Source organism: Telmatherina bonti (genome assembly GCF_933228915.1).
Source record: "Telmatherina bonti genome assembly, chromosome: 13".
Lineage (NCBI taxonomy): Eukaryota > Metazoa > Chordata > Actinopteri > Atheriniformes > Telmatherinidae > Telmatherina > Telmatherina bonti.
Genome location: NC_136611.1, coordinates 19,173,431 through 19,191,973, shown reverse-complemented (window position 1 = coordinate 19,191,973; position 18,543 = coordinate 19,173,431). Strand labels below are relative to the sequence as shown.

At 38.6% G+C, this 18,543-nt stretch overlaps 2 protein-coding genes across 2 annotated transcripts; one reads left to right on the top strand and one right to left on the bottom strand.

Annotated features, from left to right (window-relative positions):
- Positions 1 to 153: 153 nt before the first annotated feature.
- Positions 154 to 10,995, bottom strand: LOC306764360 (MOB kinase activator 1A). The gene is made up of 6 exons (XM_079251504.1): positions 10,854 to 10,995; positions 7,079 to 7,245; positions 4,904 to 4,997; positions 4,361 to 4,494; positions 3,083 to 3,246; positions 154 to 624 (listed from the first exon to the last, which is right to left on the bottom strand). Exons 1-6 carry the CDS (start codon positions 10,865 to 10,867, stop codon positions 547 to 549), a joined length of 651 nt encoding a protein of 216 aa, XP_079107630.1. The 5' UTR covers positions 10,868 to 10,995; the 3' UTR covers positions 154 to 546.
- A 2,921-nt stretch (positions 10,996 to 13,916) lies between these two features.
- mthfd2 (methylenetetrahydrofolate dehydrogenase (NADP+ dependent) 2, methenyltetrahydrofolate cyclohydrolase) lies at positions 13,917 to 18,133 on the top strand. Its single transcript, XM_079250938.1, has 8 exons — positions 13,917 to 14,086; positions 15,576 to 15,760; positions 15,901 to 16,023; positions 16,232 to 16,384; positions 16,468 to 16,575; positions 16,947 to 17,039; positions 17,157 to 17,282; positions 17,376 to 18,133. The coding sequence occupies exons 1-8, from the start codon at positions 14,007 to 14,009 to the stop codon at positions 17,522 to 17,524; spliced, it is 1,017 nt and encodes a 338-aa protein (XP_079107064.1). The 5' UTR covers positions 13,917 to 14,006; the 3' UTR covers positions 17,525 to 18,133.
- The last annotated feature ends 410 nt before the right edge of the window (positions 18,134 to 18,543 follow it).

Genomic DNA, 18,543 nt, shown 5'->3' with positions numbered 1-18,543 from the left:
TTAAGGCACATAAGCCAATCTAAAACCCATTTCACATCACCACATCCTCTTAAACTACCTACCCCCCCCCCCCCCCCCCCCCCCCCCCCCCCCACACTTCAAAACAAAGGGAAATTTGGTTGGTCACTGTATTTTAAAAAAAAAAAAAAAAAAAAAAAAAAAAAAAACCTAAATGTTTAGACAAACCAAACACCTTACAGCAACTTCTGTTTTTCAGCCACATATATGCTTGGTCCAAAAATAAATTTAATGGGCTGGTCTCACAGAGTAAATGACCACAGTCCTGTGAAAAATATTCTTTACTACATTGTCCTATATAATTTGATAAGGCTAAATGTGGAAAAAGGCTCACAGACAGCATACAACAGAAACTAATAAGAGCAATACAGTGCAGACATCCAGAAAATGTTAGAAAGGCACAGATTTTCAGAGCTGAGGCTAGAGGTCATAGAGGTAGAAGAAGTCAAAGAGGGGACAAAAGAGAAAAAACGAAGGAGAGAACGCCTATTTTCTAAAAGAGAATGCCGGAGATACATGATGAAATGTCTATCTGTCCTTGGATCCAAGTTTCTCAATCAAGTCCTGCAGAGGAGCAAGCTCTCGTCTGTCAATGAGGTTGAACTCCTGCAAACAGAAGAGGAAAGAGGGGGGGTTAAAAGTATACAAGATGTTTACAATCAAGATAGAAAACATTTTAATTATTTCACACACACAGTTTAATTATAGGACAGGAAGAGCAGCTGTACTGATCAGTTTAGTACTGAACAGTAACCTTAAGCAGTGACAACTAAAGGAATGGGCACAGAATTTGAAATGGTCTAATCTGAACATGTGCAAACCCAACAGTCTAATGCTACATGATTTTAATGATTGGAGTAATAAGAAAATCAGAGACATTTTGAAGTGATTTGATGAAGCTTTTTGTAATTTCAGCTTTAAGTCCCAAATTAGTCAGTGTACCACAGGTGGATGATATAGCTCTGTTTGTCAGCTTCAGTGGAAAATTCCCACTCCACTCCAGAGCAGATGTGACCACTGTCTGCCAGTCAGGACTGTGTAAAAAGGGCTTCGGGGGACAGCGTCTGGGGGCATTTCCCATTGTGAGATACCGAAACAGATAGTCTCTGGAGATTTTTCATGAAACACTTTCTGTGTATTTCTTGTCCTTAAAGAGCTGTCACTGACTTCCTGTGTGTAGCTGAAATACAAATTATTTGTTTAAACTACAAGATGATGTATTTAGGACATTTCTTTTCTGCTAAAGTGTTGTTTATATACACAATGCTACAAAAATAAAGAGAACACTTAAACAAACGTAGCTTGATGTCAACCACACTTCTGTGAAATCAAACTGTCCACTTAGGAAGCAACACTGATTGACAATCAATTTCACATGCTGTTGTACAAATCAAATAGACAACAGGTGGAAATTCTTGGCAATTGGCAACTAGCGGTAGCATAGACGGAGTCTACAACCCACACAAGTGGCTCAGGTAGTGCAGCTCATCCAGGATGGCACATCAATGCGAGCTGTGGCAAGAAGGTTTGCTGTGTCTGTTATTGTGGAGAACGTTCATTCTGCTGCCTGCAACATCCTCCAGCATGACTGGTTTGGCAGTGGGTCAGTAATGGTGCGGGTGGCATTTCTTTGGAGGGCCGCACAGACCTCCATGTTCTCGCCAGAGGTAGCCTGACTGCCATTAGGTGCTGATATGAGATCCCCAGACCCTTGTGGGACCATATGCTGGTGTGGTTGGCCCTGGGTTCCTCCTAATGCAAGACGATGCTGGACCTCATGTGGCTGGAGTGTGTCAGCAGTTCCTGCACAGGAAGGCATTGATGTTATGGACTGGCCCGCCCGTTCCCCAGACCTGAATCCAATTGAGCACATCTGGGACATCATGTCTCGCTCCATCCACCAACGCCAAGTTGCACCACAGACTGTCCAGGAGTTGGCGGATGCTTTAGTCCCGGTCTGGGAGGAGATCCCTCAGGAGAACATCCGCCGCCTCATCAGGAGCATGCCCAGGCGTTGTAGAGAGGTCATACTGGCACGCAGAGGCCACACACACTACTGAGCCTCGTTTGGACTGTTATTTTGAGTAAAACTCCAAATCCAGACCTCCATGGGTTGATACATTTGATTTTCATTGATAATTTTGGTGTGATTTTGTTGTCAGCACATTCAACTATGGAAGGAACAAAGTATTTAATAAAAATATTTCATTCATTCAGATCTACAACGTTTTAGTGTTCCCTTTTTTTTTTTTTTTTTTTAGCAGTGTACATATGTGCGTGTGTGTGTTTTGCACTTGTGTCTATAAAATTGCTGTGAAATTGTTTTCATGTCAAGGATCATTGATGGCACAAAAAAAGTTTAAAAAAAACAAACAAAAACAGGCACACTGAGTTTGAGCATGTTGGATCTATCACAGACAGCCTCAGTACCTGCTTGGTAACTTTTATCTGATCAGTGCATGACTGGGTTTCATGTCATATAAAAGGAATGAACATGGGATTACATACTGTGAATTTTCCCTAAAACATGTTTTTTTTTCCTCTTTGCACTGAGCAATGTGTTCATCCACCCTGTGAATAACTGACTGTGCTAAAGTCCAGTGTGGTTTATGTGACAATATGTTCATAAATAAAGTGTGCCTGAAGCTTTTGAAATCCATCATATATCATCAATTTGATGAAACTACATGCATTTGTTCTACCATGCAGGCAGGTTTGTAAATATGAATGTGGAGGGGGGTTTTTTTGGGACTCTTTGGAAGTCCTGGGCAAAACAATAACAGAAATTACATGAGAGCTTACAGCAGAATTTTGTGCGCTGAGCCACAACCAAGTATAAATTGGCTCTGAGGAAGAGCGACCTTTTAAATGCACTATGGGATTAATGTCAAGATAGTATTAACAAGGGCAGTGTAGTTTATTTGAAAACTTTTAAACTCTTGAACAACGATTAGCACTTAAATGCTGTTACCACAAAAGCTTCTATAAAAAAAATATGACCCGGGACTCCTCTGCATGACTATCTTAGATATACAAACTTTACACTGCAGCATAATAATCTCACCTGGACAAAGAAAATGAAGTGTTTGAAGGAGGTGTTGAGGTGAGCCTCCTCTTGCAGCTGCATCACAGAGTCAAAATGTTGGTGGTAGATGTGAGCATATACTCTGAACAGACGCTTCAGGATGGTTTTGGCCACAGACATGAAATTCTTGGGAAAGGGAACTCCTAAGAGGCAGAAGGAGATGGAAAATGCTGATGTCAAGAGAAGAGCATGAGCTGCTTCAACATCCACATAGTCTTTCAGCTTTGGCTAGAGTGACACTTCAGTACATTTGCACTTTGGGCTTAAATGCCTTCATCAAATTTAAAAGAAAATATGAAAAACCAATTTACAATTGAAAATTAAACTGTAAACTGTATCACACAGTGAAACCACAACAGATTAAGAAAAATCCAAAGAACTGGCTTTTAAGATGCATTACTCATGCAAAAAAAGATAATTTCTGGTTTTAGTGTTGATCATGTGGCTTTTGTAAAAAAAAAAAAAGAGAGGGATAAGGTGGATGCTTTAACCCGTGAACACAGAGTCCTTAAACTACTACAATAAAATAATTAAGGTCGGGTTATACTCGTGCTGTTTCTGCATCAGATTTCAGATGTGTCTATTGTCCATATGTAAATGCAGTACTTGGTCTCTAAAAAAATATTGTTTAAAAATCTGGTCAAAATAAACATATTTTAAAAAAGGTATTTCATAAACAAAATGACAGCTTACTAATTGATCTTCTAACTTGTTCCCAACACATCCTCTGGACAGATCTTATTTTCTCAGACAACTAATGTGCAACTGGTCAGAAAATTAAACGGGTGTGATTAATCAATAAAAAATACATTTTAAAACCAAGAAGTGAAAAAGATTTTGGTGGAAAACAACAATAATGCAAATATGCACTACTTCTCCTCTATGTGCAGTTACCACCATTGGGCAACTTGTGTTTTTCTAGTTGTGTTTCATGATTGTTTCTGAACTGAGATTGCTGTTTTTTTGTGAAGTGGCTAAGTGTAGTTTATCTACTTTTAAGTGTCTTTTCTTAAATCATAGAAAAAAAAAGTCATTCTTGCATATTTTCAAATGTGAAAGTCAAGGAGAAGAAAACAGTTTGATTTCAGCTTGAAAACATTAAACCTTAAAAATGTGTGGTTGTTTGGTCTATTGGACAACAATGTTACAGCAGTCTAAAGGTTCTCCAACGTCTCTCCAGCTTTGTGCAACAAATTTTCATAAATATCAATCTGGAACCAAAATAATCATTAAGAAATTCTGAGTAACCAAGCTCACCAATCTTGGAAGGGAAAAGCGTCTCATCATCCAGCTGGTCCTGCACCCAGGTCATCAGATAGTCAATGTACTTGGGTGCAGAGCATTTGATTGGCTTTTTAATGTTGGTTCCATCAGCCCAGTGATATTCATATCTGCAAAGAAATGACACGTATACACTCTTCATGACTTTCTGTCAGGACACAAAGCATCATATGGCAGCAGATAATCTTACAAGAATAGAAGGGAGAAAGCTCAAGTATCCAGTTGTATTATTGTTAGTGGCTTTGTTGACAGGAAGTGAACCTAGGTCTCTTCCTCCCGATTAGCGACAGCGCACTGACAGTCTTGGCAAGAAAAGCAAGGGGAAGTGCCAAAACCAGACTCTAGGCCACATGCAAAGTCCTATTCCTGTTTCAGGCTATGTAACATTCAGATAAAATAATTCAGTTCACCCAAGTTTCTGTGCAGCTTAATGGTATGAATTTCCTCTTATACACCTTTACTTTCCCAGCTTTGTTAAAGTTTATAAAACGAATAGATCAAAAACCGAATGTTTGTCACCTTGGTCCTGCAGACATCACAGAGCAGCTGGTCTCAGTACAGAACTCCGTGATGGTGCCATAAAGCATGTTGATCTGGTTAAAGAAATCCACCGCTGAGGAGAAGAAAAATTGACAATTTTGGTAAATAATGACAAATAATAAATGATCATTTAAAACCAGCAGCTGTGAGGGATTTTTACGCTGCCCCCCCCCAACTTTTAAAATTGAGTTAAGCCAGTTTTGAAAAGTTTGAATGGAAACAAATTTTGATGTTGAAAAATGATAGCTTAAAGCATGTTAAAAGATAACTACTACAGAGCATTATGGAAGTAGAAGTAAAGCAAGTTTTCTGCTCAGCATTTTTAGGGTGGGTCTGAAATCCTAACTGAGTGACACAGTTAAAAAAAATATTTGATGGAGGCAAAATCTCTGGCCTGCTCCTAACACTGCAATGTTAGGAAAAAAAGGGGTTGCAAAAGAATGACATAAGCCCTAACCTCCTTAGGAGGACATTACATATTTGGTTACATATTTGGTTGTCCACAATGCTACTTTCTCTATAACTGGAGCCTGTTGCAGAATTCATGGTGTCAGAAAAGCTGTTTTTCAATTTAAACTTATATTTGTATCTACATCACATAAACTAAAATAAGCAGAACAATATGCATCATTGTAAATCATAAAAATGTATTTATTGTCTGTTCATTCACTTTGAAAAGTGTTTTGAAGCATGGAGACAAAAAAAAAAAACCCTGCAGGATACCACCGGCCCTCGAGGGTATCCTCGGCCCTGTTGGTTAAATTAATACAATACCATCCAACTGTGTATCTGATAACTAACTGTTCTGCCTTTGTCACAGATATGCACATTCCCTGGATGTTAGAATTTGTTCATCTTGAGCCATCAATAAGTATTGAGAGTAGGAACATTTAGCCTTTTTACTACAACTGTAAGAAGAAGTCTGTATGTGCGCAATCTTACACACTAGGTTGATTTTCCAAAGAATCAATGCTGGACTACAGAGGTTATCCACAGAAACGCTACAGAACTAAAGTAGATTTTCTCAGTAAAGCGCCCTCTAACGACGATTAATTCAGCTATCCAAGGTCAGTAAAAGCCATTTCAATTTTCACTCTCGCCGCCTCTTTTGCTCTGTCCTTTTGGTAATGTCCACTTGAATTTCTTTGATGAATCAGTCACTATTGATGAGGTGTGACACTGTCCAAAGTCAGTCCTCGAGGGCCGCTTTCCTGCAGGTTTTCCATATATTCCTGTGCCAAAACACTTGGCTTCTATTGAATGGATCAAACAACCAATGAAGATGAGCACCACTGATTAAGTTTTACTATCGATTAATTTGAATCAGGTGTGTCTGAGCAGGTATACATGAAAACCTGCAGGATTCTGGCCTTTGAGGACCAGAGATGGACACCCCTGGCATAAAGTGAAACTCAGCTCTAATGTGAAATGGAATCCCAGAAACAAAAGTTGTGAAGTGTGGTTTCTAAACCTCAGGGCGCTGCAATACAATAACGGTTCCAGGAATGTACATAATAAATGTAAGTATGCCATCAAAACAGGACAGCAACACTTCTCTTTAGGGTCAAAAAAGAATGCTACTTTCACGAGAACTGAATTTAGAGGAGTCATTATACCTAGAGGACACTCAGTAATTATATTCTGCTAAAATCACAGAGATAGAGAGCTGCCAATGACAACCAACCCCTCTCTTTTTTAATCTAACAGGTTTACTAACATTTCCTACAGTTTGGACTGACAAATTCACTGTTGTGACAAATGATCAAAACTGGATTAACTCCTCCTTTCTTGCTCAAGTCATGTTGGCATCCAACCTTGGTTTACAAAGGTTAGTGCAATTTATTTAGGTTGTTCTGAAATCTGTTCAGAGTCTCAGAGTAGAAAACATAACTGAACCAATCTGAAACTGATTTTTATAAACTTTTAAATTATTTTTATCATTCATATTCACCTTGTGATAAATTCTGACCTGTCCAATTTATAAAATATTATTGTTTTGGATTACAGTGGATTACAGTGAGATTGTTTATCTCCCTTCTACTCTTCCACAGCAATGGGGTCATCTATATTTAATATTAACATCTCTCATTGATTAGAATTTTGAGTATGTATTTGTACACCCGGCATGTGGGTGTATTGTATTTGTTCACTCACTGTTGACAGCAATCCATTCATTGAGATCCTCTCCTTCTGGCAGCATGACGGCCTGTCTCAGGTTGCCGCTGCCCAGTGTTGCCTCAGCATGTTTCAGCAGCTCATACTGGTGGGAGCCTTCTGGGATGTTCTTCTTTGGTTTGAAGGTCTTAGATGAGCGACTGCCACTGCAGAGAAATTTAACAGAGCTAAGTAACCATATAATAATATTATTTTCAAGATTTTTTGACTGAAACAGTTGCTTCATAATTTCTCTTCTGTAAACACATCTACCATATCTTGGAGGCCAAGATGACAACATTGTGAGTGGGCGTGTTTTCCCAAGCGCCTTGCAAACTCTTGATAAAAAGGCAAAACAACTTAGATAAAACCACAACACTGACACTTAGTAAACATGATAACCTCTGCGATATATTGTTGCAGTAACAGACGAGGTCCTATAAGAGTAGTGCTACATTTGCTTACAACTTGCTTGATTCACAAGAAGTTATGCTAACAGCTACCACAAACTCTGATGCCTCCCAATTGCAGACTGACTGTAAATGATGCTGTAAGGCAGAATGACTTAAACCAGACTCCAAAAACAACTCTAGCTATTTACCATGGGTTCTGACTGAGACCCCTGAGAAACCACAGGGTTAAAACAAAAGGAGCAAGTACTAGCAACAAGAAGCAAAAATAATACAATTAATCTGGACATTCTGCCATCTATGAGCTTGCTGCAAAACACAACATGTCCTTCCAAAAGATATCCGCTATTGAAAAAAAGAAAAAAAAGGAAAGACACATAAACCACTTTCAAACTGACTGAAAACTTCTAGCACTGTGCAAAAGCTTGCGACTGATGTGAATGAACACAAGGAAATAATTCATATGCAAGCCAAAGGCCCTGCGACGGACTGGTGACCTGTTCAGGGTGTACACTGCCTTTCACCCAAAGACAACTAGGATAGGCTCCAGCTTCCCCGCGACCCTTAATCGGACTAAGCGGCTCAGATAATGAATGATTGCAAGCCAAAATCCAAACACTGAAGAAGACAAACAAGAATCTGAAAGTAAATTTGGAGGAGTGCAGACGATACAGCTGGAAATCCCTTTTGAAACTACACAGTCTCAAGGACAAGATCGACTTTGAGGGAGAGGGTGATTGATGTCCTGGCATTTATGGCTCCCACCATCCAAGTTAACTTGCAGGTTGGAGCGGACAATGTTGGCTCAAAAGAACCTCGATAGATTATAGCTGTCATCATCCTCTTCTCAGTACAACACATCTGCGCTGCGGTGCAGTGTGGTGTGCTGGCAGAAAATAAGAGTTCTGACAAGAGACTGACTTGAAAATCACTGAGGTATTATCTCTAGACAAAAGAGCAATCAGGCACAAATTGTGGCCGCTGTTTAAAGAAAGCAAAAGAGAACGGCAAAAAAGCTGACTACAGGAGCTAAATGAACAGTTCCTTAGTAAAGGATCATTACTTTCATATAAATGTTTTTTAAATTGAGGAAATATTTGATGATCTTGGTGAAGGGTGTACACAAAAATGGGAATTCATGCAAAATCAGAAATGTTGCTATTAAAAATGTAAAGCATAAAAATTGAAAAAAATGGAAAAACTCAAAAGTGGATTGAGACTTTAAAGGCTAAAGATAATTTAACAGAAGGAAAACTTTGTAAAAAAAAAAAGATAATGGTCTGCAACATGATGAACATCATACAGAGTTAGCTAAAGGCGTATTTATCCGATCAAGAGTCAAATGGCTGGAGAAAGACAAAAAATACTTTTTTTTTCCCACTCAAAAAGCACAATGGTCAAAGCAAAGATTTCACAATTCTTAACAAATCTAAAAATAGGATTCCAGCAACTGGTGAGGATTATAAGAAAACTTGCGACTCATATCAATGTAGTTGAGATAGAGTGACAGTCAATACAATTGTGTACAGAAAAGCTCCCGGTATTGATGGACTTTCAGTCAAATTCCACTGGTGTTTTTGGGATTACATTAAAAACCCTTTTTTGTTTACAAACAGAGTGGATCAAAAAGAGAAGACAACAATGAGTTATAGAGTTGTACCTGAAAAATATGAGCTGTCAATGTTGGCTTACATAGTATAATCTCAGGAGCACGGCCAGGATTTCTCAAAAACCAACACATAACAAAATAGTATTTATTCTTCGCCTTCTAGATAATTCTCATTTTGTGCAATCTGATGCTCCCAGGCTCTTCCTCAATTTGTAAAGCTTTTGCTATTAGAGAGCATGCATTCATTCTGCAAGCTTTAAACTCATTTGGTTTTGTAACAACCTTCATAAACAGAACTGAAATGCTTTTCAAATAAATAACGGCTCTGTAAAAAGTAATCAATATTTTTCAAAGACTTGCTGCTATAGATGGGGTGAGACAAAGTTTCCCAATCTCTCCCTTCCCTTGTTTTTGCTACACAGTTGTTAGCAGCACTATATATCCTAAAGAAACTAATCTAAAAGAAATTTCCATCTTAGAGACCAAAATTAAGATAGCTCTACTGGCAAATAATACCACTTTATTTTTACAAGACAAATTTGGCACGGGGTCTAAATGTAATTAGCTTTTTTCCACTGCTTCCGGCCTTACATTGAAGATTATGCAATGTTAATTGTTCCCACTGCTTCAATGAAATGAACCCCACATAGACAATATCCCAATCAAAAATGTAGTTAAATATTTAGATCATTTTAAAAAGATGCTTTAAGTAGTAACAATCTCAACTTCCTTGGGAAGATCACACAATCTAAAATAATCTTCAACTCTTAGTTTCAGAAACACTTTGTATATTAGATAGAATTATGCTTTCTAAAATGCCATTTTCCACTTTGAATGCCCCTATCTTGTTATTTCTTGATGACAAATTATTAAAGAAATAAACAATATAAACTCATAAGTGTTTTCTTTCACAATTTCAAAATACTAATTTTTACTTTCAGAAAGATCACATTTATCTGATATGGTCTAAATGAAATAGGTTTGACTTGATTATGATATTTTGCAACACATTTGCAGTTGCAGACTTTTTCCTCCTTCCCGTGTGGCTCGACAAAGTAGCATCTCTCTGTCCCGTTTGTGAAATTTGCTGCTCCTGGCATCACTGTGAATACCTCACACGTCTTTTGCTGTGCTTATACTTGTGACGTGTAATCGCTGCCAGGATTAACTCAATTTAAAGACTTGTTATGGCTTGTTTTCAGAGCAACACATACTCTGTGTCATAACCACGTTACAGTGGTTAGACGTTTGGTGCAACTAACAGGAAATGAGACTGACGGCGAGACTATAAACATCGAAGAGATTAACTTGCTCGTTGTCTACAATTCTTCCCATCAAGAAAATAAGACAACAAAACTGTGACTAATTAAGTTATCCAAATTAAAAAAAAAAATGTGCTTTTTAAGCAAATCTAGCATGCGTTGCTGTTTAACACCAGGTTAACCCCGTTCGCTTTCAATATTTGTTTGGTTTTTTTTTAACTAAAGAAAACAATAAAGTTATGTTGTCCAAAGGCTGACTAAATATACACAAAGTTCACAAAAATATTTCGTCGATGTCTGATAAAGGCACGTGTGAGAAAGATGATTTACTCTTGACCTAAGCAGACAAGTTTTGACATGATTTACCCCAGTAGTTTTTTGTTTGTGTGTCATTTTAATGTTGGTGACTTTTAGACGGAACTTCGTAGAAGCCCAGCCACCGTTACCCGCAAACTCCGGCATTAACTTAGGAAAATCTTCTTAACTTTACTTACAACAGGAAGCTCATCTTGGCCAAGAAGCAGTTGAAGAACCTCAATTAGACCGCCTGACCTTAGTTAAGCAAACAGAAATTGGTTTAAGAATGAGACACCACGAATCACTTATCAACGATGCCTGCTAACAGTTTAGCATGAGCTGCACCCACAGCTGCTCTTCCTCTGTCGCTTAGCTGTAGCTGCTTTCCAGGCAGACTGTCGCCCCCTGCAGGCGACATCTTGCTACAACCACACTTCTGGTTTGTCACGCCAGCCGCAGATACTATACCAACTAAGTTCATTTGTACCATTATACTTGAAATATTTAAATTATATATAAATTCTTAACTCCACTGATGGCAAGACCAGTTTTTTAATTGTTTAGCAGATATAATGTACAAGACAATGATTTACATGAATTAAAAGCATTACAGATGGTGAAAACAAAGCAATAAAAATTAATAGAAGACAGTAGCGAATAGCAAAAGTTACAATAAAAACATCAATTATATTACAGTGATTAACGGCATGTTAAATTTAAAGTTACCATTCAGATTTATTTTAATTTCAGGCACATCAGAAAAGTTTTTAACCTGGATTTAGGCTGTATATTCCACTTTTCTGCAGCATAACAACTAAATGCTGCTTCTCCATGTTTATTCTGGACTCTGAGCTGGACTAAGCCCATATTTTATTCTTATTGGAACAAAAAATAAAACGTTAAAAATGTGAAATTTAGTCTGTTTACCATTTTATGGAAAATGTTAATTTATTTTCAATTTGATTACAAAAACATATTTAAAAACAACTGCAACAGGGTAAAGTTTACCACTATTGTATCAGCTTTTCCTTTAACAACTGTCTATAAATATCTGGGAAATGAGAAGACAAGACACTGGAGTTTTAGGAAGGAATTTTGTCTCCTCAAAAGTTATCTGCCTTAAAACCCATTTTTATTTACTTACTTAATTTTTTCATGATGTGCAAAATGTTTTTATGTTAATGTATGGTCTGGACTGCAGGCAGGTATAGTGCCTGGGAATCATCACCTAAAAAGTCATGCTGTTGTGGAGGATTTAGTTTGTGGTCCACCATTAGCTTGCAAAAATAAGACTTCCCCTGAAAGAGACATTAACTAGATGGGTGCAGATGCCACTATGTAGCTTTTAGCAATAGTATGTCTTTACAAATGTGTGAGCTGCCAATGCCACAGCTACTAATACAACTTCAGACCAGATGCAGAGTTTTGAATTTTCCAAGATGGGAAGTATCCTTTTAGGTCTGCAGGACAAAATAATTAAAAGTTTTGGTTGATCAGAGCACTGGACAACTTCCTTCTTTATTCTAGACCATTTAAAATAAGCTTTGGCCAAGACAAGATCACACCATTTTGCATTATGTTCACATATGGCTTTTATCGACAAGGAGGAACATTTTCTGAAATTATTCTACAAATAAGACTGTTTTCTATCGTATGGGTGAACCATTGCCCATCTTTAAATCCAAGAATTGTTGTTTGTTTGTTTTATATGTACAAAATTGTTTTCCACCTTTTTGTTGTCCACGTTACAAAATGTTGCGGCTTTTAAATTTAAAATTAAATATTTTCCATAAAATGGTCAAATGTGGTTCTCTCTAGGTACTCTGGGTTCCCCCCACTGTCCAAAAACATGCATGTTAAGCGAATTGGTTACTCTAAATTGTCCCTAGGAGTTATTGTGAGCACGCATGGTTGTTTGTCTCTATGCGTTGGTCCTGTGGACTGGCAACCTGTCCTGGGTACACCCTGCCACTCGGCCAGTGATCACTGGGCAAGACTCCAGCTTCCCGCAACCCTGAATTGGACTAAGTGGTCAAGAAAATGGATGGATAGATATTTAAAATGTCTGTTTCCACAACTTTATGTTCTATTCTTAAATATCTTTTTAGGGATTTACAGAACTTGCATTTAGTTTTACTTTCAACACTAAGTCTCAGCTTAAAAAAAAACCAAAAACTGGAGTTGTTTTTTCTGACATCTCTATTCTTCAAAACAATGTTGAGTTCTAAATTACTTACAAATAATTTAGTTTCTCATCTAAATGAGTTTATGCTTATTTGTGCCTTTTGTTATTACCACAATTTAATTTTTTATATGCACGTTTTCAAGTACTAACCTTAGAGCAGTTCTTAAGAATTTGTCTATTTTCAGCAATTCGTTGGGGGAGTATTGAAAAGTTACAATCATGGACTAAACAGGAGTCAGAAGATCCCTGATCAAGATCAAAGTCCTCATTATATCTGTCCAGATATTCTGGGGAGTGTAAGCATTTAGTCAAATAAAACCACTTGTAAAGGGAGTTCAAGTAGTTTAATATGCATAATATTAGATTATGCATTCTGAGATTACTTTTATTGATACAGTAAAGAAATCTGTCATCGTCCATTTTTTTAAGAATTCAAGAGTAGTTCATAGGCTTACTGACACTCAAAATAATTGGAATGTGAAAACAAAACCAAAACCATAAGGACTTGGGGGAAAAAAGTAAAAGGGAAACCAGAAAGACTCAAAATGGCACAAAACTGTCATAGAGACGTTTTTAATTAATTATAAAGATATTCAAATTATTCTAATTATACTAACAGAAACACACGCGCACACACACACACACACACACACACACACACAACAAAACATGTATAAAAAAAACTAAGAAACACATAATGACACAACCACATACAAAAACTGTCCTACTAAAGTCATTCTCAGTCAGAATGTTTCTTCAGAAGTGGCCCACTATGTCATTATCTCTCCATACAACTGCATTTCAGCAAGACTTTTATTGTTTCCATTTATTTTTCAGCTTCGAAAATTACACCAATCAATTAAAGATCATAATATAGGAAAGTGAGTAATATTATTTTGAAATAAAATCATAATCGGACCTAATCTGGGCTAAATTTGGCATTCACAACCCAGATCGACACAGATCCAACAATGGTAAGTTGCTGGGGCCGAGGAGAGGCGGGTGCCAGGTCATGATGACGCAAACGCCATGAGGGAGGGGGGTTGGGTTTTAAAGCCTCTCTGTTCATCTTCCCTCTTCCCAGACGGTGCTCTGTCAGGCCGGGAGCTGCTGTGTTATATAACAAACCGGCTTTTGTGCCTCTTTCCTCCTCAGTCGGTCAGAAATGGCAGCGATCAGGGCTCTCAGGAAACTGTGCCAACACTCCCAGCATCAAGTCTGTAAACTGCACACGTCCGTGTCGAGGTGAGTCTTTCATAAAAATGCCGCAGCCGCAGTCTGACTGCTTTAAGTTAGGTCTTTTTTCTGGACATGAGAGGCAAATGGTTGCTCAAATGAATGCAAGGCTTCCTTTTCTAACCTACACAACCACGCGTATTGGTATTCTGCAATTATATATTAAATTCAGTTGGCACAAGTTGTTTCTGTTTAGTGGTTTGTTAGATCTAATCGTACTGGTTTGAACGGTGGATCGTGTTGTGGTGCGCACCCTAGCGTTACACCGGCAGGATTGCAGCGGACACTGGCTGATGAAATCAGCCACACTGTTTGCACCCTGGAGTTGTGAAGACTGGCTCTGCTGGAGATTGGGTTGTTGCTTTGCAGAGGAGAGACAGAGAGGGGGTAAAGCATGCATTGCATGTGAGTGTACAGTAGTAGTAGTATCATGCAGCAGACAAGCTGCCATCATCCAGATGGCAAATTCGCATCCCGTGCAGGTATTTGGAGGAAAGTTGCTGAATGCAACCTGACCTAAAATGACTGATATTGCCTACATGTAACGGTCTAATGTTGCACACACGCCTGCACACAGCCTCGTGCTTGCTGCACATGATAATGTTGATCATATGCGGGAACCGGGCTCAAGGGAGATAATTTCAAACCAGTGGTGTTTTGCACATGTTCGCACAAGTTTAATTAGATCAGGAAGGGTCAGGATCACTTTACTGAAGACATCAAAAAATCTTTATTTACACATATAACTGAACTGAATTACCACTAAAACAATTACAAAGGAAAAATGTAAATAATACAATGAAATAAAAAAATGTTATAATCTGTTGGGTCCCTTTTTATGCTATTCATTTGGTGATGCATCTGAGAGGAGATTATTTATTTCCTCTGTAAAGAAATTATTTAAGTTTGTGTGACAGTCTGTAAGAATAGTTTGCTGCCCTGCATTCTCAACACATTCCTCTGGGATGTGATACACTGGCCCCTTGGTCTCCCCTGACTGGGATCTAACAGTATACTTTTCTGTGAAGTTTAATTAGTTTTGGCAGAATAACAGTGATGGTTATGTCACTGATGATGGCTCATTACTCTTCAGTTATTGGCCATTGCTTTATGTTGTTATATAATGCAGAACTTTTGAAATTGGGACAAAGCAGTAGGACAGAACTGCATACAGTCTAATACTATAGAGCTGTCCTTATTTTAAAAAGTATATGGCTGAGATAGGTGAAGACATGTGTGCCTAATTTTAGAACCTAAAATTAGTTTCTCTCCAAGCTACATAGCTTAGATATAAAAAAAGGTTTCTGGTGGCAACTCCTGTCAAACCAGTTCGTGCACGGCAAATAAGTTGGTTATTAGTGTAATAGTTGTTTACAAAGTGGAAAAAAATGTTAACAGCTTAGTTTTTAAAGCAAAGTATGTTTATTTTCTCTCCATATCCTGAAGGAGTACGAGCAGAATCGGCTTGTAAATCCCTTATTGTCTCACCATCTCTCAGGCAGGAAGCAGTCGTCATCTCAGGGAGAAAACTGGCACGTCAGATTCGGGATGAGGCCCGGGCTGATGTGGAGAAATGGATTTTAGCCGGCAACAGGAGGCCCCACTTGAGTGTTATTCTTGTTGGGGACAACCCAGCCAGTCACTCCTATGTTCTCAACAAGACCCGGGCTGCAGCTCATGTTGGTAAGTAGTGGTGGTGGTGAGGGGGGATCCTCAAACAACTTATAACAATCACTCAGTAGATTAATAGCAAAAATGCAGTGTATGTCATCTTTAACTATTTAAATGTGTGTTAAGTTGTTTTCTTTCTCTGACTCCCTCAGGAATCTCCAGTGAGACAATTCTCAAACACTCAGACATCAGTGAGGAGGAGTTACTGGAACTGATCTACAAACTCAACACAGACCACAGTGTGGACGGGCTGCTGGTCCAACTGCCTCTACCAGGTATTTTGAGATTGGTAATGTGAGAGGAGTTAAAGGATCATACAGAGGCCTGCATCAGATAGAGGGTGTTTTGTGTCCTATTAAGTGTTTCTGCCGTTAACCATGATAAATCATCTCTGCATCTGAATTAACATAAAACTGTTTGGAGTTTTATAAAAATGTAAAGATGTAGATCCTTCTACCGTAACTTGTATGTATTCTCTTACAGATCACATTGATGAGCGTACAATCTGCAATGCTGTCGCCCCTAACAAGGATGTGGACGGCTTTCACGTAGTTAATGTTGGCCGAATGTGCCTGGACCAGTCCACCATGCTTCCTGCCACTCCCTGGGGAGTCTGGGAAATTATTCAACGCACAGGTAGCATTCTGATTGTATATAATCACATGATTGAAATGCCACAGAGCAAACCACAGTAACATTTCTAAATTTCTATCTTTCAGGAATTCCAACCTTTGGGAAGAACGTTGTGGTCGCTGGACGCTCCAAGAATGTGGGCATGCCCATTGCCATGTTACTGCACACAGATGGTCGTCATGAGAGGCCTGGAGGTTGGTTCTGATGGATTTGTGCATGAAATAACTGGGGTGGCAGTGACTACTGTAGAGCAGGCTTACCAGTGATCAGAAGATTGCCAGTTCAAATCCTGCTTCCCGATTCAATCTGTTGTTTAGGGTGTTTATATATTCAGTGGTGGTTGGAGAGTCATTCTGTGTGTTGATCTGTTGCTATTTTCCCTTCAGTCTGCAACCATAGGGGGGCTGTAGCTACACAAATAGCTTACAATCATAAAGTATGAATGAATAATAAACTAATTGTACATAATTTTTTGTGCTTTAGAAATCTATTCCATTGTTATTCCAATGTAATATGCATTACACAATAATTAATTATGTATGTCATCTCATATGTTGTGCTGCAGGTGATGCCACAGTCACCATTTCTCACCGTTACACTCCAAAGGATCAACTTTGCCAACACACTAAAATTGCTGACATAATTGTGGCTGCTGCAGGTTTGTGTTACTATTTGTTTCTGTTTGTCTAACCTTGCCTGAAATATTTGTATCTTAATTTTTTCGGAATGAATTTGATTGCATGTCTAATGGTATGGTCTCCATCATTGGACTCAGGGATTCCCAACCTGATCACAGCAGACATGATCAAGGAGGGAGCTGCTGTGATTGATGTTGGAATAAACAGAGTGCAGGACCCTGTGACTGGAAAAAGCAAACTGGTTGGAGATGTGGATTTTGAAGGTGCAGTAAGGCTGTAACATGAATTTCTACAGATGATACTCCACTTGGTCTATCAATCTCTTACATGCTTTTTTTTTTTTGGTCAATATTCAGGCGTGAAGCAGAAAGCCGGTTTCATCACCCCGGTTCCTGGAGGAGTTGGACCCATGACTGTAGCGATGCTCATGAAAAACACCATCAAAGCTGCCAAGAGTGTCTTACAGTTTCCCCCAGAGAGGATCCGCATGGCTGCTGCGTCTTAATGGACCAGAGCCCATACCAGCAACAGTGACACATTCCACCCTTCCCTCAACACCATCCCCTTAATTTTTAACATGGAGAAACCTGACGAGCTTGCACACAGACTGGAAAGATGATAGCTTTGAGGCTGTCTTACTGCTGGCATCATCAAGTCCAGCCATGTTAGGTCTGTTACACTTACTCGTGCAGCTGCATGTTTAATGTAACAGTATTTATAATTTGCAATGTACTGTGAGATTTTTGGCTTTTAAAAGAAGCTTGAGAGATTGTTTCTATTTATTGCTATAGAGATGCAATATTTCAAAAAATGGAAACTTGTAACAGGGATTAATGCTAAGCAAGTAAGCAGTTACAGTAGTGTGACTGAACCTTGTGAGGAAAAGAAATCCTGTTAGTTTAGCCTTGTGTACTGAGTGATAAGGGCTAACATCAGGAGCAAAGGTGTTTTATCCATATACAAGCTTTAAAGATTCACAACTGCCTTTGTAAAAACTTTGAAATAAATAATAAATTTTTTTCCTATCACAATGAGACATTTTGTGCTCATAATTCTGATCCAGGTATGATACAACTGAATGATTATTTTGACCCAGTCATCGTACCACTCCTGGAACTGTGTTTAGATATCTTTTTTTCCCTTCACACAAAGGTCAAATTCACCTGTGAATTGTCTCCATTTATTAAACCCTAGTTGCCATATTGTGGAATGAGACTTGGTTGATCCATTTTTCATACTGAATAAACTAACTCCTTAGATCGGGAATGTACACCTCCAGTTCTCGAGGACTTGGAGGGATCCAATAGCTTTCATGTCCTGCATAATGAGCCACCAGGGGTGTCCGAAGTTGGACCTTTAGGGCTGATGCCCTGCAGGTTTTAATGTATCCCTGTTCCAACATTACTGACTCACATCAAATGGCTCCAACAACTTATGAAGTTATGCTCAATGACTCATTTGAGTCTCGCGATTTGGAACAGGAATGTGTGGGGAATTCTGCAGGATTGTGGCCCTCGAGGACCA

What these genes read in the sequence shown, in the direction of transcription:
- LOC306764360 (XM_079251504.1), bottom strand. An exon ending in GTGATGTCTGCAGGACCAAG is followed by an intron (nt 4,495 to 4,903) that starts GTGACAAACATT and finishes ATTTCTTTGCAG; the next exon opens with ATATGAATATCACTGGGCTG. An exon ending in ACTTCATTTTCTTTGTCCAG is followed by an intron (nt 625 to 3,082) that starts GTGAGATTATTA and finishes TTCTGTTTGCAG; the next exon opens with GAGTTCAACCTCATTGACAG.
- mthfd2 (XM_079250938.1), top strand. Translation starts at nt 14,007, where the DNA reads ATGGCAGCGATCAGGGCTCTCAGGAAACTGTGCCAACACTCCCAGCAT. An exon ending in CCGGGCTGCAGCTCATGTTG is followed by an intron (nt 15,761 to 15,900) that starts GTAAGTAGTGGT and finishes TGACTCCCTCAG; the next exon opens with GAATCTCCAGTGAGACAATT. An exon ending in GGAAATTATTCAACGCACAG is followed by an intron (nt 16,385 to 16,467) that starts GTAGCATTCTGA and finishes TCTATCTTTCAG; the next exon opens with GAATTCCAACCTTTGGGAAG.